The 26,499-nt window shown below is 41.8% G+C and overlaps 2 protein-coding genes across 2 annotated transcripts in view; both read left to right on the top strand.

The window, feature by feature from the left end:
• ABCB9 (ATP binding cassette subfamily B member 9) overlaps positions 1-2,714 on the top strand; it is a 36,003-nt gene extending 33,289 nt beyond the window's left edge. The window contains exon 12 of the mRNA XM_030582954.1: positions 1,744-2,714. Coding sequence (XP_030438814.1) covers positions 1,744-1,785 — 42 coding nt within the window. The 3' untranslated portion in view covers positions 1,786-2,714. The remainder of the gene's footprint in view (positions 1-1,743) is intronic.
• A 6,680-nt stretch (positions 2,715-9,394) lies between these two features.
• VPS37B (VPS37B subunit of ESCRT-I) overlaps positions 9,395-26,499 on the top strand; it is a 31,058-nt gene continuing 13,953 nt past the window's right edge. The window contains exon 1 of the mRNA XM_030582970.1: positions 9,395-9,553. Coding sequence (XP_030438830.1) covers positions 9,449-9,553 — 105 coding nt within the window. The 5' untranslated portion in view covers positions 9,395-9,448. The remainder of the gene's footprint in view (positions 9,554-26,499) is intronic.

Here is a 26,499-nt window from a genome sequence, read left to right as displayed (position 1 = left end):
TGAGACAATTTGTGAATACAACCACATACCTTTCTGGCCCTGTCACTGGGAATGATGAGATGCAGTACCTACAAGGATCAGGCTATGCTGAACATCAGCTAATCATATTGAATCCTAACAGTAGGTGTAACCAGCTTCACAACTTGTTTTTATTCTGTGTCTCATTTGGTTAGTATGTCTGCCCTTCTGTGTGATATTATCTCATCATTTCACAAAGCAATGTGCCCCAGGATCAGCTCTATCTTTAGTATCCAGCCTTTGTAAAGTGATTAAAGTCTGGGCCTTGGAATTCAAAGGTTACCCAAGGGTGATGCCATTCCTAGTACAATCTCTTGTTTTCTCTTCCTGTGCTTGTGAAATTCTGCCTCATTCTAGAGAGTCATCTGTACCATTTTACAGACATTTCCACAGCTGGGCACATATCTGATGGCAGAAAATTATTCTGTAGGTGTGACAGGTGTATGGACCCCATGTAGAAGCTGAAAGGGGTAGGGTTAACTCTGCATTTCCATCAATGTAACTAGGAACAAAATGTGGCCAATAGTCCTTAAAAGTGGAGTAAATTTCTACTCCTTTGCAAAGTCTGAGAAATATGATTAATGGACCTAGAGAACATTGCCTTTGCCTATGAAGTGCTATTTAGAACAATCCTAAGAAAAGAAAATAAAGTGCCAGCTAAGAAATGGGATGCTGGAAAACAGAGCTAGAGGTGCACGGGTGAGCTGGAGAGTCCTATCAAAAATGAAATGGGGTATGTAAACTGTAATACATTTCATTGCAATGCCAGCACTCTCAAAGACTGCACTGAACCTGAGCCTCCATAGTGTTATGTTAAAATGCACTCAAATAGGAATCTTGGTTCCCAGGCTTATTAAAATCTCATTCTTATTAATACACCAGATGCTTAGATCCTAAGAACACACTGGAAACTGCAAACTGGCCATATCAATGGCAACAGTCTGACCTGACATCAGATTTTGACTTTTCTAGGTGTTCAGTGCCACAGATGCTGAATTCCCTGCTATACAGTAGAACAACTGAAGGCAAGTTTTCTGGATAGCGTTAAATGTTAGGGTTTGTGAATACCCTTAGTTATCCTGTCAAACCACAAGTAGGGCTGGATCATTCTTTATGCTGTGATCCCTAAGATTTCCTTATAGCTTTGGTGCCTTGGTGTGATCCCAGACTAAAAGTCCAGATATTAATCACAGCTCTAAGACTGACTCTGTTTCTTTGACTTGGGCAAGTACTTAAATAATTAAATTTACAGATAGCTGCAAGTGTATAATACATTCTGCCTTCCACAAACATACGAACTCACAACTTCCAGTGTTACCCCATCCATACAATGGGAATACTACTGACTCACATGGATGTTTGTATCAGTTAGCATTTTAAAGCACTTTGAAGATGTCTGCAAAGTATTTTATTCTTATTATGCCTGTACCATTGCTATAGTGAGGGTTGAACTAGCTGTTCTATTCAAAAGCCTCTCATTCATTCATCACTCTGTCTGTTCAGACCCTGTTGAGTTATGCAATCCTGGAGAAAAAGTTCTCCTTTTAAGATAAAGGGTATTTATTTTCCACACAGATAACTCAACTGACTTTGTTTTAAAACTTAGCCTCTTGACTTTGATACTGAAGGCACATGCTGCAGAGCTGGAAGAAATTAGGTTTGGAAAGAAGTTCCGAATGATTGCAATTGCTATGCTAAGCATGTGTAGCACTTCCCTTCCTACAGCTACCTCATGTCATTCCAAAAGCCGTGTGCATATTGGCGTAAACACAGCTGTGTTTGGTGTGAATGCTGAAGGACCTGCACCAGAAATCTGTTCAAGGTGAGCCACTGGTCATAGCCATGCATCAGCGACACATGGTTACATCTGTACCTTCATGCTGACAATTAATGCGGATGTCCTGTTGACATCACCATGGAAACATAGTGTGGTGAAGCAACCCAGCTTTGTTTATTTCAGTATGTGTATATTCTAATACAGCTGACTATATCAAAATAAGAAGGTGTATTTATTTCAATGGTTAGGCATTGGAGTGTTTGGTTACACAGGTATGGGAAAACATTACAGATCCACAAAGCACCTTTGTTTCAATTTTGAGTTGCTAGATATCTTTGTTTTTCAGATCTGAGTGACTTAGCTTTAGTCTTGTGCACTGACTTCACTGGGAATTGATGATGACCAATGTGTCCAGGACTAGGCTCTTGCTGTATTGCCTCTGTAGCATCCCCTGCCTTTTCTAGCCTGAGAAGCAAGATACTGACAATCAGCACTTGCTCTCTCAACTAACACTGGGACCACTGTCTCTACCCCAATATGCTGGATGGTCACATCGTTTTGATATATGAGACAATCAGTATTTGACTAGAATGTGGTGTCTGAAGAGAAGTGCATGGGGGCTCCTCTTCCTAAATATAAAAAGGGAAATTAACAAGTCACAGGGTAGTTTGAACAAGGTACATGATGTTTATCAACCAGACGTACAAGGTTAATAGACTCCAAAGATTAGATCTGCAATTCAGTTTCTATGTAATTAACCAGTTTTTCCAGGCAAAACAAGCTGTCAAGAAGGTGATTTGCAAAATGTGGATACACCTAATAACTATGCGCTGGTACCAGAAATAACCTTGAAATGATACAAAGTGAGAAAGGGAGATCCAGGATCATGTTTAAAAATATATCAATATAAATATTAATAATATAGTCTGGATGCTGATTCTTTCTAATACTAATGTTGGATTCTTTATTAAATGCTATGCAACATGATTTTCATTTTGATCTTGAGACTTTTCATTCCTTTCTACTGAAAATAAATTCCTCTTGCCAGAAGAAAGCACTTTGATAGATATCCAGGGCACTTTTTCAATTGCTATGGGAGAAATCCATTTAATTACACCTGTGGGTTTTGATCGGATAACTGAGTGCTGTAAGGAAAAGAGCCTGTGTTCCATAATTTGCATGTCAACAACTTTAATGTTCATAAAATGCTGTCAACATAAAAGTAGTACCAGTAAAGATAAACAGGAACCACTCCTAAGTATCTGATGTCATGTCACACATGGTTCGTGATAAGTGTGGCACACCTCCCAGTGTCCCAGCAGAGGCAAGATTCTGGAGTTCTTGACACCCAGCCCTGTGCTCAGTCCAAGAGACCATTCTGCCTCAATACCTTTAATATGACTGAATGGAATTGCATGTAACTGGCAAGACTGGAATACATGCTTATACAAAAGCAGCTGAACTCTGCTGTCTCGTGTCACCTCTTTTAACCTTAGTTGCCTCTCCCAGCTGGCTAGGAAGCTAAATTACACACAAACTGTGGCCAAGAAGGTAGGGCTATAGGTGACTAAAATGCCACCCAGCAAGCTGCAATAAACAGAAACTTCACCCCAAGAGCTATAGATCTTAAACAAGTCTGACTAAGGAGGTAGAAAGGTTATTGTCAATATGGGTTGTACTCAGGGGTTTAAAGTAATCCGGTACAGGCCAGTACAGCGTACTGGTAAAAAGTGGCCGCTGGTACCAGCCCATATTCAGCTGATGTTGAAGTGCTGCTGCTGCTGCCACCGCTGGTAGAGACCTATCAGAGCCGCCAATGGGGGGCACAAAAGGGGCAGTGATGTTAAAGTGGCCCCCCCCGGGCTGCCTGTGTGTGTGGGGGGAGGCGGAGGGTCAAAAGGAGCAGCTGCCCCCGGTCCGCGATTTAAAAGGGCCTAGGGATCCAGCCACAGCGGCCAGAGCCCCATGCCCTTTAATTTGCCGCTGGAGCCCCAGGCAGCGTGGGCCAGGTAGCATGGATGGGCTGGCTAGGGGATGCTGCCCCCCCAGCCCCGCCCCTTCCAGAGCTGGCCCTGTACTGGTAAGTGTTGAATGTTACTTTCCCCTGGTTGTAATTAAGCACTAATGAGTTCATTCAAGTCCCTCTGTAAATTTTGCCATGACTTCACTATTATGTATCAGCTGGTTATTAACTCTAATGTAATATAGCTACTAATATGAAGTGTGACTAAATAGAAGAACTGATTTACTATGGCTGGATTAGCAGACTCACAGCTATCCCCATTTTCACATACCTGCCACTTGGTGCAGCAGTCTGGGGGAGGGGAAGTGGGCTGATCCTGACTGGGGCCTCTCTGTGCCACTGTAAACCAAATAACTAACCAGTGAGTCTTACTAAAAAGGTAGGTAATAATATGAATAATAAATGATTGACAGTGCTTTACCCAATGAATTCAAAGCATTTTACAAGTATTTGTTGTTCTTTACAATCCCCCTGTGAGGTAGGAAGAAATCCCCAATTTTATAAATGAGAAAATAGGCAAAGGCTGAGAAACTTCCCCAAGATCATACAGTGAGTCAGTGGCAAAATTGGGTTTACACAACAGAGGTCCATAGTCTTAAACCACACCATTGCCCAATACTGCTTATAAAGTGACCCTGATAAAGTTATACCCACTTTATACCTTTATAAAGGAGGGTCTCTTTTAAGCCCTCATCTATTTAAATTTTCCTAAAATGTCTTTTTAAAAATGTTATTTTTCCTGCTATGATGGGTGTGTGCGTAAATATTATGTGATATTGTGTTGTCATTAGCAACTATCAGCTGGTTTTGAATAACAAGGTCATACTGCAGCAGCTCACGTCAGCTGTAAACACACTGGTGAAAATTGCTCATAGGTAGCATTTATTTATTCTTTATGTAGCATCCCCTACTGTTGAGGATATACACACAGAGAGATTCTTCAAACAGCACAACGTACATATTGTATGTTGGTTGTGTGGCTTGCCTATAAATAATAATGACAATGATTGTTCAGTATATTTGAGCCTGGGAGATTAAATTCATAACTTTGCTAGACACTAAAAATCATGGAGTGAATTGAGACACTACATTTTATAGGTCATTACAACAAGCTATAACCTGCTACCAACTCTGACCAGCTGCTTTCTCCCCTTCCCTTCTTTTTTCCCCAGTGACTGGAGGGAAGTTAATGGGCCACTTCACCTTGAATGGTCCTTTATGTTAACTACTTATGCCAAATGATCTGTTCCACCTTGTATTTAGCTGTGATATGATAAGTATGTTTCTCAGACCTGAAGAAGAGGATTGTGTAAGCTTGAAAGCTTGTCTCTCACCAACAGGTCGATCTAATCAAAAATACTACCACACCCACCTTGTCTCTCTAATGATTGTTCAGGTCAAGAAGCCAAGTATGTTGTATTAGACTGATGACAGACCGTATATTTTTTATCTATACATTCAGGTGTCTGCAAGGATATCTTGGGCCAACTTCATCCTTGGCATAACTCCAATAAATTAAAATGTAACTTCATTACACTTCAATGGATATACAGAGATAGGCTTGACCTAGTATGGTAACTGTACTTCTTCTATCACATCAAAGGTGGCAAAAACCAGGATAATGACCTTATGACCACTACTTGTCCCCTCCTCTTAGCTGCAAATATTCTATCTAAGCATTCCGAGAAGTCACTACTTACATAATATGCAGAATGAAAAATATATTGATCCAGTAAATGATTTTTAGGCATAATTTTATTTATCAAATATTATAGTAATTGGAGATTTCCTGGGTCAAATTATTACTAGACCAAATTAATTCCTGGTGTAACTCCATTAACATCAATGGAGTTACACCAGGAATTAATTTGGTCTAGTAATAATTTGATCCAGGAAATACATTTGCCCATAGTGTATAAAACATTTCAGAATGTTGCTGCTATACAAATATTTAACATATGTACTTAACATATATTAATCAGAAGAAATGAGCAAATTTTAAAACTAAAGCAGACATTCTAACATGAGCCACAACTTTCTGGTGTGGTGGTTCTGAATCTTTAAATCTCCAGGCTTTTGTTGACGTAATAGTTTCTAAACACTTTTTGATTTAATATGAAATGCAGACTTGATGGAAAGAGCTTTGCATATGTTCTGTGATTCCATCCTTAAATAGGAAGATACTTAGACACTGACAAGAGTTTGGCGAGATATTATATTAGCTATTTTGATATGAGTGAGTACTACATCTGGATTTGAGAATAATAACATGGTCACTCTTCTGAGACTTTATGCAGGCAAGAGCTTACTTAGTAAAGAAGTGTGGCTAAAGTATAGTTTTCCTTCCTAATTTACAGCTGTACAGTCATAAACAAAAGGGGAACAAAAATGCATGTAATTGTGTTAGTCTGGATTATTTAAACCTTTTTTCACGTACAGAACCCTAACAAATTTCAAATGGAGGTGCAGACCCCTTTGGAAATCTTAGGGGTCTGCAGACCACCGACTGATAACCACTGCTGTAACTCATTGTATGTGAAACTAAACATTAAAATGACGCACAGGTGCCAGCTAGCTCAGAATGCAGTGCCCACCTTCTCCATGGCTCATGCCATAGACCTGAACTCAAGTCCCTCATTTTGGTCCTAATTTTCAAAGCTCCAAATGGCTCAAGAACCAACTACATAAAAGACTGAATTCAGTCTATGAATCATCATGACAGCTGAGCTTCTCTGGGACAATGCAGCTCTTAAATCTCAGGACAAAGTAGGTGAGAGCTGGAGACAAAACATTCTTTGTTGAAGGGATCTGACTGAGGAACAATCCTCCAGTAAGGAGCGGGTGAATCCAGAGTCTGATCATCTTTAAGAAGAGTGGCAAAGCCTTTCTCATCGAGAAAGTCTTTCCACCATAAGTAAATGATCACAGTTCAAACACCCCGTTTATTCTCATGCCTCTACCAGCTCTCCCCCAACCCAAAACAAACAAACAAAAAACTACTCCATGCAGACTTATGACCTAAAAAAGGGAGAAGTACAAGAGCCACCAGGAAGTCCACTAGGAAATTAATGATTGCTGATGATTTTACACAGGTGCTCAGCTGCTATAGTGATAAGTGGTAGTACAAATCCCATAGATAAGATTTCAATTTTACTCTGTGATTTTGTACTAAATAAAAATTATGAAGCAAAAGTTGATCTCATCCCTGTATTGTTATTTACAAAATATAAACCACTAAGGGTCACATTATGTCATTTAATGTTAAATATAAATCCTAAGGCCCCAATCCTCTAAATATTTACACACACATTTAGGTTTGAGCATGTGCATATGTTTTTGCAGGACCTGGGCCTAACTGATTGCAGCCAGAACTTCTGCTTGGAAATCTGTGTTACAATATCATAGAATTGGAAGGGACCTCAAAAGGTCAGCTAGTCCAGTCCACTGAACTCAAGGCAGAACTAAGTATTATCTAGACCAGGTGTAGGCAAACTTTTTGGTCTGAGGGTCACATCTGGGTGGGGAAATTGTATGCAGAGCCGGGGCAGGGAGTTGGGGTGTGGGAGGGAGTACAGTGTGCAGGAAGGGGCTCAGGCCAAGGGATTGGGACAGAGGAGGGGTGTGGGGTGTATGAGGGGGCTCAGGGCAGTGGGTTGGGGTGCAGGAGGGGCACAGGGTGTATGAGGGGGCTTAGGGCAGGGAGTTGGGGGGTGCAGGGTGCAGGAGGGGTTCGGACTCTGGCCCGGCACCACTTACCTAGAATGGCTCTGGGGTGGCAGCGATACGCACCAGGACCAGGGCAGGCTCCCTGCACTCCTGCCCTGGCCCCACACAGTACCACTTCAGGAAGTGCTGTGGCCCTTGGGGGAAGGAGAGTGGAGGGCTCCCCATGCTCCACCCTTGCCAAACTGCCAGGTACCTCCCCTGAAGCTCCCATTGGCTGCGGTTCCCCATTCCTGGCCAATGGGAGCTGTGGGGGGTGGTGCCTGAAAGGAAGGGCAGCGTATGGAGCCCTCTGCCCCCTTGCCCAAGATCCATGGTGCTGGCCACCTCTGAGAGTGCTGGAGGGCCAGCAGCGCCACGGGGGCAATCCTGCGTGCCGGATCCAGCCCCCTCAGGGCTTTGGATCCGGCCCGTGGGTCATAGTTTGCCCACCCCTTATCTAGACCATCCCTGACAGGTGTTTGTCCAACCTGCTCTTAAAAATCCCCATGATCGAGATTCCACAAGCTCCCTAGGCAATTTATTCCAGTGCTTAAACACTTTGACAGTTAGGAAGTTTTTTCTAATGTCCAACCTAAACTGCCCTTGATGCAATTTAAGCCCATTGCTTCTTGTCCTGTCCTCTGAGGTTAAGAAGAACAATTTATCTCCCTCCTCCGCGTAACAATTTTACGTACTTGAAGACTATTATCATGTCCCCTCTCAGTCTTCTCGTCTCCAGGCTAAACAAAGCCAATGTTTTCAATTTCCCTTAGAGGTCATATTTTCTAGGCCTTTAATCATTTTTTGTTGCTCTTCTATGGACTTTCTCCAATTTGTCCACATCTTCCTGAAATGTGGCACCCAGAACTGGACACAATACTTCAGTTGAGGCCTAATCAGTGCCGAGTAGAATGGAATGGTTATGGACCTAAATGGTTAGTAATGTTGAAAATATCAAAAGGTTGGTACCTTTTATTTGTGCAGGGGTGGGGGAGTAGTTTAGTGCTGGTGAAAGTGCCAGACTGTTATCCACAGAACAGGTACAGCTTGGGAAGGGGAAGCCTCTTCCTCCCTGACCTGAAGCAGCGACATGTAAGGCAAAGAGGGGAGTTCAGTCTCTATTGCCTTGTCCTTCCCCTACAGTACCCCAAACCCCATGGTCCAGACTGTCCAAGCCCACCGCTCTCTGCTTACCTTCCTTGTGTTCCCAATACTCCAGTGACTCTGCTTTCCTCAGACCCAACCGCACTCTCCCCCCAAAAAACTCAGTGCTGCCCTGAATCCATCCCCTCATCTACTCTCTCCCTTTGTCTCTTCACTCAGTTCCCATTAGTGTCCCCACAACCCCAATCTCAGTGACCCCCAGCTCCCCTGCTAGTGTCTCTCCTCAGTGACCCCTGCTCCCCTCTGTGACTTCCAGCTCTCCTCCTCCTATCGGCCCCTCAGTGACCTCCTCTGCTAGTGTCTCCCCCTCACTGAGCCCCCATCTAATATCTCCCCCTCAGTGACCCCCAGCTCCCCTGCTAGTGTCTCCCCCTCACTGAGCCCCCATCTAATATCTCCCCCTCAGTGACCCCCAGCTCCCCTGCTAGTGTCTCCCCCTCACTGAGCCCCCATCTAATATCTCCCCCTCAGTGACCCCCAGCTCCCCTCCTAGTGTCTCCCCCTCACTGAGCCCCCATCTAATATCTCCCCTCCTGGTGTCTCCTCCCCACTGAGCCCCAGAGTCTCCCCTCCTCACTCCCGCGCGCCCCCTAACTGTCCCTTTCCTGCAGGGGGCGCTGCGGGCCCCGGGGCGTCTCCCTCGACCCACCCGCGCGGGGAGCAACCGCGGCGGCACTTCCGGTTTGGTGGCGGCTGCCGGAGCAGGGCCCGGGCGGAGCAGGCGGCGGCGGCGGCCGGAGGAGCGGAGCGGAGCGGCCGGGATGGCGGTGGACACGCGGCTCCTGGAGGGTCTGACCCTGTGTCAGCTCAACGAGCTGCTGGAGGACGAGGAGCAGCTGCAGGGCATGGCCCTGGGGATGGACGAGGTGAGCCGAGCGGAGCGGGACGGGCGCGGGGACGGGGGCTGGAGCTGAGGCGACGGGCCCGGGGCAGTGAGCAGGAGTCCGGCTGCGGGGCGCGGCGCGGCGTTGTGAGGAGGCTGACACTGCGGCGGTGGGGCTGGCGGAAGGGACGTGGTGATGGTGGGGGCGCGGGCCTGGCGGGGGCCCTTCTGCGAGCTACTTCTCCTCCTGTCGCCAGGAAATCCCGCATGTTGGGGGCGTCTGCCCCGGGCCTCCCCGCAGCCGAGGGGAGACAGTGACCCCCCGGGCCCGGCTCGGAGCTGCCTGAGCTCACTCTGGCTCCTGGCAGCTTGGGGGCGGGGAGTAAGGTTAGGCCCCTCCACCCAGGAGAGTGATTAATGGGGCAGGTTAAAGAAACATACTGTCCCCCTCCCCGGCCCAGGGATTGTGGGGATCCACCTCCCCTTTGCCGCTTTCCATCGTTACTCGTTAAATGTGATGAGCCTCTGGGGTCCCAGCTTCCAGGCTTGGGTGCAGCTCTACGACCGCCCCCCCCCGACATTTTCACTTAGGAGCAGGTGACCTTTTTTCTCTTTATCTGAGTTGCCGTGCTGCTGTGGGTTTGGTAATAAAACAGCGGATCAAATAAGGAATCTCTGGGTGTTGACTCTTTTCTGTCCCCTATTATAGCCTCTTTTGTTTGCCGGCAGTCTGGAAGGGGGCGTTTCTGCTCTGTTATTCCTCAGTAGCTGGCTAGTACATAAAGCGCAAAGCCAGCCTAGCTACAGGTTTGAAATGGGGAAAGTACTCAACAGATCATTGTACTCAACTATAGAGACATCACTGTAGCAGAGATTGTAGCAGTCTTTCCATTAATACACCTCTTGTTTCCATGGTTTCTGTGCCTTGGGTATAAAAAAAAATTGTGCTCTTGCATAAAATGCATTTATGCTCTCAGTCTAAAAGCAACTGTTTTTTCAAGCTAACAGGAAAGAGAATTCCGTGTGATGCTGTGTGTATGCTGAATGCAGAAGAAACAATTAGTTTGAGTTTTGATGCTTCTTTTTACATATTTGTTTTGTTAGTGTATTAGATCCTTAGTATATTTGGACTAGGTATACTCTTAAAATTGGTGTCTGTTAATATCTGTATGAATACTATAGTCTGATATAAGTCTAATTCAGTTTTACAAAATCACAGGTCCTCCCACAAGATTTCACATGTTTCGATTATGTGCATAACATGAGATGAAGCCTCTTCATACATAAAATTATTAAAGAAGGATAGATGTACCAGAGAGCTAGTGTATGTGCTCTTGTGTTCCTCGCTAGATTTAGGATAGTACTTGAAAAGGGCCCAGTAATGCAATGTAAAGCCATGGGATGAAAGCTGGTGGCAGTTGAGAGATCTGCTTTAAAGAAAGCAGCTTAAAGTTTTTCTTAGTTTATTTGCATGAACTCATATCCTTATGTACTTATCCTTATGCAGTCATAAGGGGCTGACACTGGTCTTGCTATATCATTCTGTTAAGGAAGTAACACAAATTGAAACATGTTCAAATGAGTTTGAAATAACTTCTGTAGTGCACTCTGTTGTGCTTACCTGTTGCATTACATACTGCAAAATGCGAAATATGGAAATAAGTGAGTGATTTGGGGAGTGCCAGACTTACGTTAATTTCCTTTCTCCTGTGGGCTTGCCACTTGGTTTAATGTTAAAGAAGCAGCATTCATTTCTTAGCATTATTTCTGTAATAACTATGGTGTGCAGAGATAACTTTGAGATTGTAATAGACTGTCAGTGTTCTCATATGATCTAATGAAATCCTGTTACAGGCTAAATGTAAAGTGAATTCAACAGGGTTATTCTTCAGTCTGAGATAATGGGCCAGACTCTCATATGGCATAAAGTGGTTTTGCACCTTTCAGTGGAATCTGACAATCTGTGACAGTTGAGGATCTGGCCCATAAGGTGTGTAATTTTTTTCAGGTTATACAGGTCAAAACTGAATGTGCGTGTGGGAGACTAGCATGAGATAAAACTCTTTTCAGTCTGTAGAACTAGACGGTATTCTCAAGTTCATCCTATGGTTTTCCTCTTTAGTTGGCAAGAGAAACGTTTTAAATTGTAGAGTAAAGTTCCTCAGGCCTGAGGGAATATTTTGTGGTGTATGGAATGTGTGGCTAGGTTTGACGGTATTCAGTGTTGGGCCAGAACACAGCTATGTTACTGTCTACTATAGTATAGTCCTTTTTATTGTGTATATAGAGGCTTTACCGGAGTCCATTCAATTAAAAACAGATTTGCCCAATTCTGGAGTGGTTAACTCTTACTAATGAGTGCTGTCAAATGTCCCTTCTCTATTCTCAGCAGCACAGTCCTAAAAATGGTGAAATCACAAATTTTAAAAGCTTGGATTTAACTGTTTGCCAGCTATCACATTGTGTTGCTTAAAGTTTTCTAACGTTCTGATGAAATTTGTCTTCCTCCAGTTATTTACTTTAACTTTTTTGAGTATCATTGGGCTTGCAATACAAGGTCCTGATCTGGCAATATTGTGCACATGGGTGGACCCCTGTACCCATGAGGAGACCAGGTGTCTTTAGTGGGGCTTCACACAGGCTTGGGGATCCGTTCATATACATCATGCTGCTGGGTTAAGCCTCGAGTCCCTGAAAGGAATAACTTAATTGAGCATGCTCATAAATCATGCTTCCAGGGACATTTTGTTAAGATCATTTATATTTTTTTAACTGGCAAGATTTACTTGAGCTAATTACTCCGCATTTGACAAATCCTTTATTGTCCTTATTGTAAGAAGAACTCAGCTCATCATAGAACAATATTCTGCTCACAACAGGGAGAAAGATTTGGGAAACCATTTGAATTTTTTAGCCTCTTTATTAAAGCGAATGTATTTCTAAGGTGCATTTTGGAGGGATTTGTATATATTGTCACATGTATGTACATGACAACTCCATGAAAATTTCCTTAATGGCATAGCCCCAAGGTATGTGTGAGAATGTGCCACTGAAGAGTTTAAGCTACTTTCTCCCTTTGGCTGTGTCTGCACTGCCACTTTCAGTGCTAAATCTAGCTGTTCAGGGGTGTGGGAAAAAACCCCTCTGCGCGACAAAAGTTTTAGCGCTGAAAAGCGCTAGTATAGACACAGCTTTATTGCTGGGAGCCACACTCCCATTTATAAAGCTACTACTGCTCGGTTGGGGTGGTAATTTTTTTATTGTTAGGAGAGCTGTAACATGGGCAGTGTAGACATACCCTTTGTAAAGTTATGTTTTTGAAGCCTGTAGGCTTTTAACACTTGAACAGAGAACATCTTATCTGTTAAATTGGCTTCCTTCCTCATTCTTCTAACTGGGCTCCTAATCTATTAAAGTTCTTCTGAATTTTATAAGCCTTTGGGGTTTAATCTTTTAGTACATAAGTAATCTATAGTATTAATCTTCATGGAATAATAGTAGTGTATTTACATAAATCAGAGAATCTCAATGTGACAAATTTTGAACTGAGTTGAGCAGCTAGTGGCAGTGTGCGTATGATCTGAGTAATAGAAGATCCAGGAACCTTCTCAGGTTCCTTGTGAATATGGATTTTTCCCTTGGTACATGTGTTGGAACTATACATTAGTAACAGTGAACCATCATGATATTGAACTCTGCAGTTCTTTAAAATATTACAAAGTACAACTGGCGAAAGCATACACTGTCTATGAATTTAAATATGTAAAATCAAGAAGCCAAAAATGTAATTTCCTCATCACCCCCATGACTTCAAAGTACAGTAGTAAGCACAGGAAAGTTTTTAAGTGTAGTCTTTTTCTCAAAAGCTGCTTGAAAAGAAATGGCTATAAAAACTCAAGCTTAAACCGAGTAAATAGATGCCCAGATTTCTTGGATCCCTAACCCTGTTTTAAAACCACATTGTATATGTGGTTATGTACTGTTTGGCTAACATGAAACTTAGTTAGAAAGTTAGTAATTAAATATGCCTACAACTACAGATTTTTTCTTAAGCGTCAAGTTAATAAATTGCCTCCATCTAACAAGCACAAATTACTGTTATTTGTGCTTTCTTCCTAATGTTAAAACGTTTCTGTTTATACCATATTTGCTACCCTATGTATTGTCATCTTTAATGTAATTCTAGTTACCACAAGAAAATAATTTAACCTTTAATAAAGGCCTTATTTTGAAAGGTGAATTACATGCTATAAATAGGGCTGTCAAGCAATAAAAAAAATTAATTGCAATTAATAATGTGATTAATTGCACTTTAAACAATAATAAAATACCATTATTTAACTATTTTGTATGTTTTCTAAATTTTCAAATAGTTATTTCAATTACAAACACAGAATACAACGGGTAGAGTGTTCACTTTATATTTAGTTTTGATTACAGATATTTGCACTGGCACCTCCTTCATCTCGCCGGACCAAGAACTTCCCCCTCTGGCGATGGCAGACCTGGGGTAAATCAGCCCCACCCCACTCTGGGCAGTGTTTGTCCCTCACTTCTGTGCTCCTTTGGCTGTATTTCCTGGGTAGGGCTACGGGGTGATCCTCCACCAAACAAAAGGGGAATAGTCCCATACACATAAAAGCAAAGGGTGATACCTTCCCCTGCCTCCTCAGTGGTGCTGGGTGTTGCTCTGTAGCCTGCCCTGGGGTGTTAGTCATGCCATGAACAGGCACTCAGGCTTGTCTGCTTCCCCTATGGGGAGGAGCACAACCTCCCCTCCTGGAGAAGCTTATTTCCCTACTGCCACTAGCCTGGTAGCAGCTTGTCTCTCTCTCCCTCCTGGTTTTAAAAGGTCTCAGGTAGCTCTTAACTGGATCCAGGTGTTCCTAATTGACCTGAGGTAACCCCTTCTCAGGGGCAGAGGGTCGTTATAGGGCTAACATATCTGCCTTCCCACACCCTCTTGCAGTCGTCCGGCCTGACTTTGTCACAACTGTAAAAAAACGAGAGAGTATTATTCAATTCACCTAATACAAGTACAGTCGTGTAAGCTCTTTATCATGAAAGTTGAACTTACAAATGTAGAATCATGTACAAAAAAAATGCATTAAAAATAAAACATTGTAAAATGTTAGAGGCTGCAAGTCCACTCTGTCCTACTTCTTTTTCAGCCAGTCACTCAGACAAACAAGTTTGGTTATATTTGCAGGAGATAATGCTGTTCCCTTCTTGTTTACAAAGTCACCTGAAAGTGAGAACAGGTGTTCTCATGGCACTCTTGTAGATGGCATCGCAAGATTAATTTTTTAATTGCAATTAATTTTTTGAGTAATCGCAGTTAACTCAAGCGATTAAATCAACAGCCCTAATGATAAATACATATTTTGTAAACCATCCAATTTTATAGTGTACATATAACTCACCAACACTGATAGACTCTCTTATACAGGCTCTTAGAAGGCTGATCTCTTTCCTCCTCTGTTCTAGTTCTCTCCCTTACTGTTCCAGGATTGAGCCATCCCACCAAGTTTGTTGAGCATCCCTCTGATGGTTGTACTCTTATAGTGTAGCTGTACATTTTATTCCTAGATTTAAAATATACATAGTATGTAAATCTGTTCCAATTCTCATAACTATATAATGCTTTTTACCCCCTGAAATTCACAAGTTAATCTCTCAACAAACTCAGGCATAGTGGACTAAAATGTCCACAAATACAATAACTGTTTCAGCTTCCATTAATCTATTTATCGGTTGCTTAGTAAAATAGTATTGTATCCTTTGTTCTGGGTTTTGTTTATAGAACTGCTAACAGGCAGCTTATACATTTTCTTATTCAGTTATAGTGTACCCCAAAGTGTGCTGGTTGCATCACAGACAAATAAGATAGTGTCCTTTCCTCAGAGACTTTGTACTTCTCTTCACTGTAGTGTCACCAATGCAGTTGTGCCTGTGGGAGCACTAGTGAAGACTGATAGCAGATATTTTTACCGCTGTTGTCTAGATCATTGAACGCTGGCCAGGAGGGAAGACTGGCGTGCCTCTGCACTTATTTATAGTCTGCTTTATGGTGCTCATTGCCATAGTATTTTCTTGCATATATTTTTACTCCTGCAACACTCCAGTGAGGTAGTTATCCCTAGTCTATACATAAGGAATGTTGGGTTTACATGATTTACTCTTTGTCATCTAGGAAGTCAGTGACAGAGACAGGAATTGAGCCTGGTCTCTTGAGTTCTACTCCACAGACTTAACCAACACCACTATCCTTCAGTTCATATTTTCAGGCTGCTGTTACTGCTCTTTTGGCAGAACTTGGGCCTTAGTTATACCACGCTGAAAGACAGGAGGCAGAACAACTGATGGCCCCACTGTTTCTTTAACAACTAATCTTTGCAATTTTGGAGAGAGATGTATTAACGTTTAACCTCAAATTGGTATATTTTGGGATAGTTCCATATAATATAAATAAATCAGTACTAAATCTAAATAAGATGTCAGAAACAACCCAGAGAAAATTTATGCTAAATATCGACAGTAATCTGATGATTTAGTTCTGTGGGACAGGTTCTGTCATCTTTTATCTATTTTTTGCAGCACCTAGCCCAAGAGGTCCTGACCTGGTTGGCCCTCAGTGCATCTGCAGTGTGAATGTTAAATATTAAGAACTTGGACTGAATCAGCCAGCCTCTGCTTTTGTAGGTTTTTGATCCATGCATCTCATCCCATCCTATGTATTTGGGTGAATGCTTGAATTCTGTGCTACTTGACAGAGTTCATATACTATCACTGAAACAAAGTGAATAATTTTTGTAATGTATAGAGGCTGCGGGAGATTGCTCCAGTCTGCCTTTCCCACAAGGCCCTGAAATCTAATATATTCAATCTTTTGGAGCAAGGATTTTGAGTGCAGCAAGAAGAGAGGGGTTGTAGCTTTAAATACGGTATGTTCAGAGTATAATATCATCTGAGTCTGATGTTAAGGGAAAATGTGCCTCTTTCTATTAACTTTATCAACGGGTTGAATAAAAAAGCACTTCAGTGATGTATTTCAGTGCATAAATTTAAGTTAACATTTTCCCTCCACCTGACAATGAATATGGGACAAAGGGTTTTTGTTTAGTATGAACTCAGGGGAACATATTAATTGTTGCTTTCAGTAGATTATCTAAAGCTAGACTCTCTGGAACTCCACTTAAAGTAGTTGTGAAAATAGTGGGGGATGCAAAATGAGGAGGAAAAACTATGGGGAAAGTCCTCATCTTTTAGGTTCAGATTTGAAAAATGAGAGTAATAATTGCTAGTCTTGCAGTATGCCGCAGGTGCAGCATTTTAGAGCAAGTAAAGTATGATCATACCAGTTTCACTTTATGACAGTCCTAAGTGTACTTATGCACTGAAACACTGGTGTTATGAAAAGATAGAGGGTGCAGAAGTGGTAGTCAGTGCTGGTTCAATGGACTTCAGTTGGTAAAAATAAAGGAAACCTGCCAAAATACCTACATGTATCTTAGAAATCTGGACTACCAACTTGTTCATAAGTATGAACTTTGCTCTTGCTTTTCTGAAATACTCTTCGGCTATGTTTACACTAAAGCATTTTTGCTACAATTTCCCACTGGTAGTAAAATGCCAGCAGCAGCTAGAGCTTTGTCTACACTAGAGCTCCTACCAGTGATACCACCAGGTCTGGTGGTAGCAGAGTGGGAGTTACTTTGCTACAGTGCAGACAATACCTTGGATGCAAGGAGGTTAAGTCTGTTGCAATGAAAATAATTTTCAAACAAGAAATTGTCACATTTGGGCAATTTTCTTTCAACACAGTTAAATCTACATACCTATAGGGCCGGCTCCAGAGGTTTTGCCGCCCCAAGCAGCCAAAATAAATAAATTTTAAAAAAGCCGCAATCACGATCGCAATCTGTGTCAATTCAGCCGGAGGTCCTTCACTCCAAGCAGGAGCGAGGGACCCTCCATCGAATTGCTGCCGAATGCCTAAAAGTGCTGCCCCGGTCCAGAGTTGCTGCCCCAAGCACCTGCTTGATAAGCTGGTGCCTGGAGCTGGCCCTGCATACCTATTTGATAAGTCTATCTTGTTTCCTAACATACTTACACAACTCCTTGCGTTTTATATGTAAACACTGCCTTTTAACCAAGTTTAAACCAAATTTTAAGACACTAAAATTCCTTGACCATTTAAACACTTACTGAAAGAATATTTTACTAATCAAATAGTCAAAGTGTGCGGTTCTGCTTTAAGGAAGACTTAGCACTGTCTTTCATAACTTCTCATTTTGGCTGTTTTCTTTTGTGTTTGTACAATAGTGGCAAAAGTAAAGAGAGGGCAAAATGTGGGAGTATTAGGGTATGTGGGGTTTGGAAGGGAAGCCTCAAATTAGTGTGTGAGTATTAAATGTAAAGCAGGTTAAGGGCTGCAGCTTGGAACATTTTTTTGTGAATTTATAATTCACTGAAAATAAGGATTTTTAATGGAAATGCTGACAGTGTATTTGCTGTGTTGCCTGCCAATGCAAGATTATAATTATGGTAGGATTTGCCAGACTTTGTGGCTAGCTGGGGTTAGTCTCATTCAGACCTTGCATTACAATAGGTATCTGGTTTGGAATTGTTCCCTTAGGAACACACATTCTAAAACTAAATTACACAGTAACTGACCACCATTGCACCACACAAATGAGTCTTGGAGAATCTCTTATGTAAACCAGTGTTTTTAAGTGTTGAACAAGCTTCTTTGGCATGGCAGCAAAATCAGGGTTTTGCTCTTTTTAAAAGATATATGCGTAGGTATGTGTGACAACGGTTTCAGTTTCTTGCCACATAGTCTTGTGCCTTTATAATTATATATATTTAGTTTCAGAATGACCCACTCAGCATTAAGCAGTCCCTCTGTCATTAGGTTCCTCTTCTGATTAGCTCAGTATTGTTGCATTGAATGTTCAGTGGGATGTGGTTAAATCTCAAGTAGTTAAATTAGAAAGCTGAGTTTAGATCCCCCCCTCTCAGGTGGTACTGTCTTGTTGCCAATTCTGACCAGCGCTCTGCGTCTATGCTTCAAATTGCACGTTGAAATTTTTATCTAACTTTCGTTAAGGTACTCTACCAATCCCATGGGCAATTCTGCAAGTGTTCTATAAGCTGCTAGTTTGTTTCATTTGGATTTAACTGTTTGTCTGTACTTGGATTATGTACTTGAAAACTAATGCTTGTAGTTTGTGTCTTAATTTCCAGATTTGATCTATTCTGAGCAAGTCTCAGAGGGAAGGCTCACATACAAGTATCTGAAAGACGCATTCCTCCCTGCTGGCTGGAAAGGGATCTGAGGGAGATTGCTTGAGACAGTTTTTGGTTTCGTACAGCATATTTAAAAGTCTAACTGTTACTTCAATTTGCACTCAGTTTACATAGTGGGAGGGCTTCCCTTAAACATCTCATTTCTTTCAGCTGAAGGTCTTCGGTTGGCTTTGGTGATCTTCCTTTAGCTGACCCCTCTTTGCTGTACTGTCCTGATATCTGACACAGTATAAAACAGCCCCACAGTTGACCAAGGAAATATATTTGGGATTGCTATTCACTTTAAAATAAAGGGATCATTTAATTTATTGGTCTAATAGTGTAAGTAGACAGGCCTAAAGAAGTTACACATTTTTACATGAGATGTGTTTTGCTTCCATTAGACTTTTATATAAACTGCCTTGTGTGTCTGTCTTTTTTTGCAATAACTACAGAAATTGGAGCTATATTTTACATGGATACAAACATTTTCATAACATGATTTAATGTAGACATAGTCATGTTTAACATATAATACCATGAGAAGACTTATTCAGCTTGTATTAAAAATGAAGGTTGGTAATTTGCATCTTGACTGGTCAAAGATGAAGAATGTCAGCTAAACTGTTCTGTTAGCTGGGACAGAGTTCTGCTTTTCCACATGGTCAGAGAACATCCCAGGCAGGAAAATAATCTAGTATTCTGATTTGTAGCATTTGTATTTCCATTTTAAACCCACTAGAATGCATTCTGGTTCAGGCTATTCTTTTCCTCCTTTCTTTTCTCTCTCTGCCTGCAAACACCTCCAGTTGTACACACCTGTGACATCTACTGAGGTGAAAAGAGAAGTTGAGGTTTCTCAAGAATATACTTCCACCTGAAGACTCAGGCTGAAGATACTTAGGTGATCTTTTTTTCATATATTATGGAAGGTAATCTTTGAGATTCTCAAAGGTTTTAGTAACTTTGTCTTTCTCTTCACTGGAGAAACTTCTAGATTTACTAAGGCTTGGTTTGTACTTAAAAGTTTTGCTGGCTTACCTATGTCAGTTACGGGTGTGGAAAAATCACACTGCTAACCCATTTAGATATGCCCCAAAAGCTCTAGTCTGAGCATAGGATAGCTTATTTTGTATGAGGAACTGGTATAAGCTGTAGCAGCAATAACTGTGTCTCCATCTAGGAGGCTTTTCTAGTACAGCGACATTGGCAAACCCGTCCTAGTATAGAGAAAGCTTAATTGTGGAGACTAATTGGAAGAAAATGAGTGTTCTGTTGTTAGTTTAGAACATTCACAGCTTATTTTGCAGGCCTGATTTTTTATAATGTTAACAATGCAGTTCTTGAATCTATTTCTTCTGAATTAAATAAAATAAACTTAAATAACATTGCAATGTATTGACCAAAACAGTGTTTTTAATCTTAATTGTAAAATTGTTTAACTTACTTTACATTCTTTGGTGGTGGACAAAATTGAGATTGCACTTCATTCAGCTTGCCATTTTCATAAAAACTGAGACATTATGAAACATTAAGGAAAGTAAAGATTGCTTAAGTCGTAGTGTTTGATATGATGGTAAACACCAATCATGTTCACCCTCTGTAGGAAATTTGTCCTTATTAGAGATATAACGTAAAACGGGATGAGTCACTGTTGTCATTCTTCAAAAGGTCATAGACAAAGCCTACTTTTGTGGCAGAACCTCACAACTTAGCTATTTTGTGGATGGTACAATTTGAGGCTGATTCTGATAAGTGTGTGCAATTTGGAGGCAGCCTGTTACGTTAATACATTCCCTCAGTGTTTGTGTTTATCTTTACACCACGTTCGTGGGATAATCGGGTATTATCCATGATGTACAGGTGGAGAAAGATGAACAATCTGAGACATGAGAGTTAGCTGAATTGCCCAAGGCCACTCAGGGAACATCTACACAGCCAGTGGCAGCCCACAGCATCAAGCCTCCAAGCCCAGGTCGACTAACTCAAGCTCTTGGGGCTCACGCTCTGGCTCTAAAAACTGTACTTTTAAGTTGCAGCTTAGGCTCTGAAGCCCAGCCCTCTCCCTGGACTTCAGAGCTTGAGGCCGAGCCTCAATGTCTACCCTACTATTTTTAGTACTGTAGTGTGAGCCCTGGAAGCCTGAGTCTGTCAACCTGGGCTCGGGGATTTATTGCTGTGGGCTGCGTAGACCTAAGTGAATCAGTGCCAAAGCCAGGATTAGAACTTGGGGCCCTCCAGCTCTGTCTCCTGACTTCTTCGTTCAGACCATGCTTACTCCCAGCATTTATAATTTAAATGTGTTCTCCAAGGTAACATAAAGGCTATTGCAGGGTTGGGCATTTGACCTTTCCAAAAATTATTGGTCAGATATTTTAAAGCACTAATTTATTAGAACAGTAACAAAAAAGAGTAAGTCTCTGTTCTCCAGTAGGCTTAGCCTTAGATATTTGTGCCTAATCAAGTAACCAAATTAACGTGTTATTTTAACTCAGAAAAACATGAAGCCCAATGAAATGAAGTTCTAAAAAATGAAACAATGACACCATGATGCAATCAGAAATGGAGTCCGCCACCTACATCAGAGTGCTGCTGTTAGAATATTGTTAGATGGTCAGTTGACTGAATTGCCAAATCTTCTATTACTTAAATTGGCTTGTGTGTCAGCCATTGGGAATGGGGCAGGTTTTGAAATGGGGAATATTCCTTCATTACACAACAGTGGTAGGGCAGCCTGTGAAGCTCAGATAATGAAATCCTAGAATCTAGAACTAGAAAAGACCTGTTAGTTTATCCAGTCTGTCATCTGCGTGCCAAAACCAGTTTGTTTCCTTTTGTACATTTGCTATAGTTTTGTCTAGTGTTAAACATGCCAAAGATAGAGCCTCTACTCCTTGAAAACAACAAGAAGTCCGGTGGCACCTTAAAGACTAACAGATATATTTGGGCATAAACGAAAGCTTATGCCCAAATAAATCTTTTAGTCTTTAAGGTGCCACCGGACTCCTTGTTGTTTTTGTGGATACCAACTAACATAGCTACTTCCTGATACTCTCTACTTCTTGAGAAACCGTTTCACAGCCTGCTCTCACTAAGAAGATTTCATTCCCGTCCTAACTTTCTTCCTTTTCCTAATTTTACACCCTTTATTTCACTAAATCATCCCTTTTCCTCCTGGCGTTTACGCTTTTCAGCTATTTGTAGATTTTTGTCTCCTTTATCCCACTGAGTGTTGCTTAGCTATGTTATATGTATTTAACAGCTGACCAACCTGAATTATAGCCATCCTTACAGATACACAATCCCTAGATTTGATTGTAAATTGGTGTGATTGGGGAAAACCTTTGTCTGACTATTCCATTGGTGAGGTGAGGGAGAGAAGCATTTTATATTTTGTTTGGTCCCTGTATATACAATGTGCTGTGTTCCCCTCCATTTCCTATTTCTTTAGCAGATATCTAAGCTGTTAAGAGTTGTGCTAATGGTAGATGTGTTGATAGGAAACTGATGAGGTTGTATTAGGTTGTTAACTAAGAACAGACTTAGTTTTTTTCAGTTCCATTCAAAACGCAGGGAAGGACAGGCAAAGAGGGTAGAATGATGTTGAGCAAATGGAATCTGGCAAAATTGGGGTGGGGGGGAAGGGGGATAACTTATTTTCAAGCTTTTAAGAATGACAAACCATTGCAGGAGGTTTTTTTCAATGCTTTAGGTGGCAGGATGAGGACGAACAATTGGAAGCAACCATGAAATATTAGACAGTCTTTAGCATTGGATTTGGGTAGAAGTGATTCCCCCCCCCCGCCGCCCCCCTTCAGGGACTGGAGTGAATAAGGTTGAAAATATCTGCTTGGGACTTGCTGCCCTTTATTCTGGGAAAATCCTCTGAAAGTAAAACAAAATGGCAAATGCAGTTTGTCCTAAATTGAAAGAAATAACTTGAGTTTTGGATCCATATCACCGTTGACTTACTGGTGTGCTGAGTGAGTGAGATGGGTCAGGCAGAAGAGTACAAAAAATAAGGGCAAGATATAGTTCTTATTATACCTCAAGTACACCTCTACCCCTTTATAACTCCACCCATTATAACACAAATTCGGATATAACGCGGTAAAGCAGCGCTCCAGGGGGGCGGGGCTGTGCACTCTGGCGGATCAAATCAAGTTCACTATAATGTAAGATTTTTTGGCTCCTGAGGACAGTGTTATATCAGGGTAGAGGTGTACTAAGGATGATATGCATTTTAAATACAGCATTAGGCAGTGTTTGGAAGTTGGCAGATTAAAACGTTACATACAGTCCAGAGCCTTTCAAAAGGAAATAATTACTTCTGAAGACATTGTTGACACTGTCTTTAGTGCTTTGAAAATAAACATTCTTTTTATTTCGATGCAGTCTGAGCACAGGACTGGAGGCTATGAACACTTGGCTTCTGATCCTAGTTCCCTCTGTGGCATGGAGCAGGTCCCTTGAACTCCCAGCTTTCCCGTCTCAGAAATAGGGAATTTCATACATACGTACCAACTTCAGAGATGTTTCTGAGGATTCATTAACGGATAGACAATGTTTTGAAGATAGAAAGTGGTGTATAAATGCCAAAGTACTGTGAGCCAGGTTCTTTCTAATGTTTAGTAGTATTGTATTCCACAAGCATCCTTACTGAATTAAATGGGATTCATCTTAATTAAGGTAGTACTATCAGTGAATAATATTGGTATAATCTGTTTTTTTTAATAATAAAAGGTGGTTTTGGTCTTGGTGCTGGGCATCACATGTTCTTAGTCATTGGCATTCTGTCCTGGAAGGAGTCCGTTGGCCTGACTGTTAAAAGTATCTGTCTATCTCTGTATAACATGACTGCACAAAATACTACATGTAGGTGTGTCTACAGCACTTTACAAAATGTAGGCATTGTATCTGTTGGTCTTGAAAGATTTAGTCCCTGTGCCAGTGCAGTTTAATTAATAATACCAAGTTTTAGTCTGCGTGCACACTGGGATATTGGAGAACTACATGTTAAGCTAGGAAATGGGCAGACGTTGGCACAAAGTCTATACAAAAGGCAGATAAGAGAAAGGAAGCAGCAGCTAAAATAAACAGATGGGTGGACCAGGTGGAAATATTAAGGAGTAAAACTGATAACAGGGGGAGGATTAGGGAGAGAACAATAAACAAAGTTAAATGGAAAAACTTGAATAATTAAAAAAACAAAACAAAAAAACCAAACAATCCAGTAATAAGGTCATGCTGGGGACAGAGACTTACAGTTGAGTTTAATTCAAGGAAAAGGAGAAGGGAAACCAGAAGTCATGTATGCAGAGAGATTTTTTGGCAGTTTCAGCTTAACCAAATATTTTAGGAACGCAGACAGTAAAGGGAGCTAATATATTCAAACCTTTTAGGTAACAGAAGTGGAAGTTGTAGTTTTATTATTAATTCTCTCTTTATTGGGTAAGCAAAGTGAGGTTTAATGCTCAGCTTGGTGATCTGTGTGTTGCAACTGATCAATTCCAGAATTTCAGGGAGTGGCCAGAACCCTACTGGTTTGGGGGAAAGGGGAAAAGGAAGGACACTTGTAGCCCCAGGCATCTGGTTAACAAAACCAGCCACTTCAGCCACTTATATAGTTGTCCATGGATTGAGGAATCTCTTAATGGCAGCCATTAACATGTTCCAGCATAGCAGTACCCCCATCTTAGCTCTGCCTGTTCTCCCAATATAGTTTTAAACTGACACCCTGAAAGAAAGGAAAAATATGGGGGGATCAAGGACACAGAGAGCTCGTGATGTAGAGGAGAGTGAGGCCCTGGCATGGGGGTGAGGGGAAGGAGGAATGGGAACACATGGAGCCCTTGGCATGGGCGAAAGGACCGTACGCAAAATCCCTAGTGGGGAGAGATAATACAATAGTTTGGAGGAAGGTAGACATGGGGAACACAGAGCCCCTGGCGTGTGGCAGAAGAATGAATGGGAGCCAAAGGGTTGAGGGAATGAGCTTCTGGCATGGTGAGGGAATGTAGAATTGGGAGACACAGAGCCCCTGTGATCTGGTGGAGTGAATGAGGGGAGACAGAGCCCCTGACATGGGGAGGGGACAGCTGGGGCACACAGATCCCTTGGTATGAGGGAGTGGGTCTGAAGCTGCAGGGAGTCTGAAACATAAGAGATAGGAGAGTGGCACACAGGTCACTTGTCGGTTGAGGAGAATGGCGAGATGCAAGGAGCTCCTGGTGTTTGCAGTGCACTCACACTTAGCCCTTAGAAGTAACAAAGTGTGCAAATCTCTAGTATAAAGCTGATCAGAATTTAAACAGGGAGCACATTGGTAGTGTGGAGAATCAGCTTGAGCATTGCTTAGTCCACAAAGTGCAGTGTGGTGAATCTGCTCCTGCTCTTCTCTTTAAGCTGTGGAGCGGCTGGGTCACAGTTCTGTGGCAGTTGGAGGAGGGACCACAGAGGCAGGAGGAGCATAACGCTGAAAGATGTTGGGGAGCAGACTAGGGACCTAGGGCTGATAGAGCCTTAGCCCTGAATTGCCTACAATGTTTGCGTGAGGCATGATGCACCTTGTGGCATGCTACCAGGGATTATTTCACAAGGGACACTGGTGTACCACTGCACTCCCAAATTTACCATGGACGCAAAATCTTCCTATCAAAAGGCACAAGAGGATGAAGAAATAAATAAAATTTCTTGTGAGAATAAATAGTGCAGGATGATAGACACTGTGTTAGTCCAGCAGGCAAAGAACACAAACTACTGAAAGTTGTAGAGATCTTTCATTGGGTTAAGTAGTAAAGGCAAGTGTCAGAGAATCAGTCCCCCTGGCGGGCCATGGGAAAAGAGTACCGTGGTTTTGATTCAGACTGAACAACTGAAATAAAATCTCTTCCATGTTTCCCTTGTGATGTCTGAATCTTGTTTTGAAGTCTAAATTGAAATCCTGCCCAGGCAGCCTTTCCCACAATGCTCTGCTTTCCCAAAGTCTCATGAAGACTTTCTTGAAAAATTACTGGTTTTGAACAAACTTGGAATATCTCCTACAGTGGTCTTTGTTTCTTACTTTTCGAGAGCTGGCCCTTCATTCTTTGAGAACAGCATCATTCAAACTAGGATGTGTCAATTGGAAGGATTAAACTGGAAAAAAAAACAAAAAACTTTTGCCCATAACCCAGGATTGCTTTATTAACACTATTTGGGAACAATGTGTAGGAAAGGGAACCATAAAGGAAGCAATTATTGATTTTTGCTTTTCAGTAATAGAGGAAGGATGGTATATTTTGCACTCAGTTTACATTTTTTATTCTGGGATCTCAACACCTTTTACAAAAAAGCCTTGCTTTACCCTTCAGCGATCACCATTTTAAAGAGGGAGAAATTTATGCACATAGATTAAATGACGTGTAAGAGGACACACTGTGAGTCAGTGTAGCCTGGAATAGAACATAAAACTCTGAACTCACAATCCTATGACTTGACCAGTAGACCAGACATCTTTCACATAGATTTAGAATTGGGATTAGAATAAATTCTTCAAATGATGAAATGCACACACACTCCCACTTCCTTGCAGATATTTTCTGAATAAACTCCCCAAAAGCTCTGTCTACAGTGTGAGAAGACTGGGCTAGCCACAACCATATTCAAAATCTCAAACCTGGCTCTTTCAGGAATATAGCGAGAGCTAGAACTATTCCA

The sequence above is a fragment of the Gopherus evgoodei genome, chromosome 13 (genome assembly GCF_007399415.2).
Source record: "Gopherus evgoodei ecotype Sinaloan lineage chromosome 13, rGopEvg1_v1.p, whole genome shotgun sequence".
In the NCBI taxonomy this organism is placed as follows: domain Eukaryota; kingdom Metazoa; phylum Chordata; order Testudines; family Testudinidae; genus Gopherus; species Gopherus evgoodei.
The sequence above is the reverse complement of the archived record's forward strand: the minus strand, read 5'-3'. Positions and strand labels throughout refer to the sequence as shown.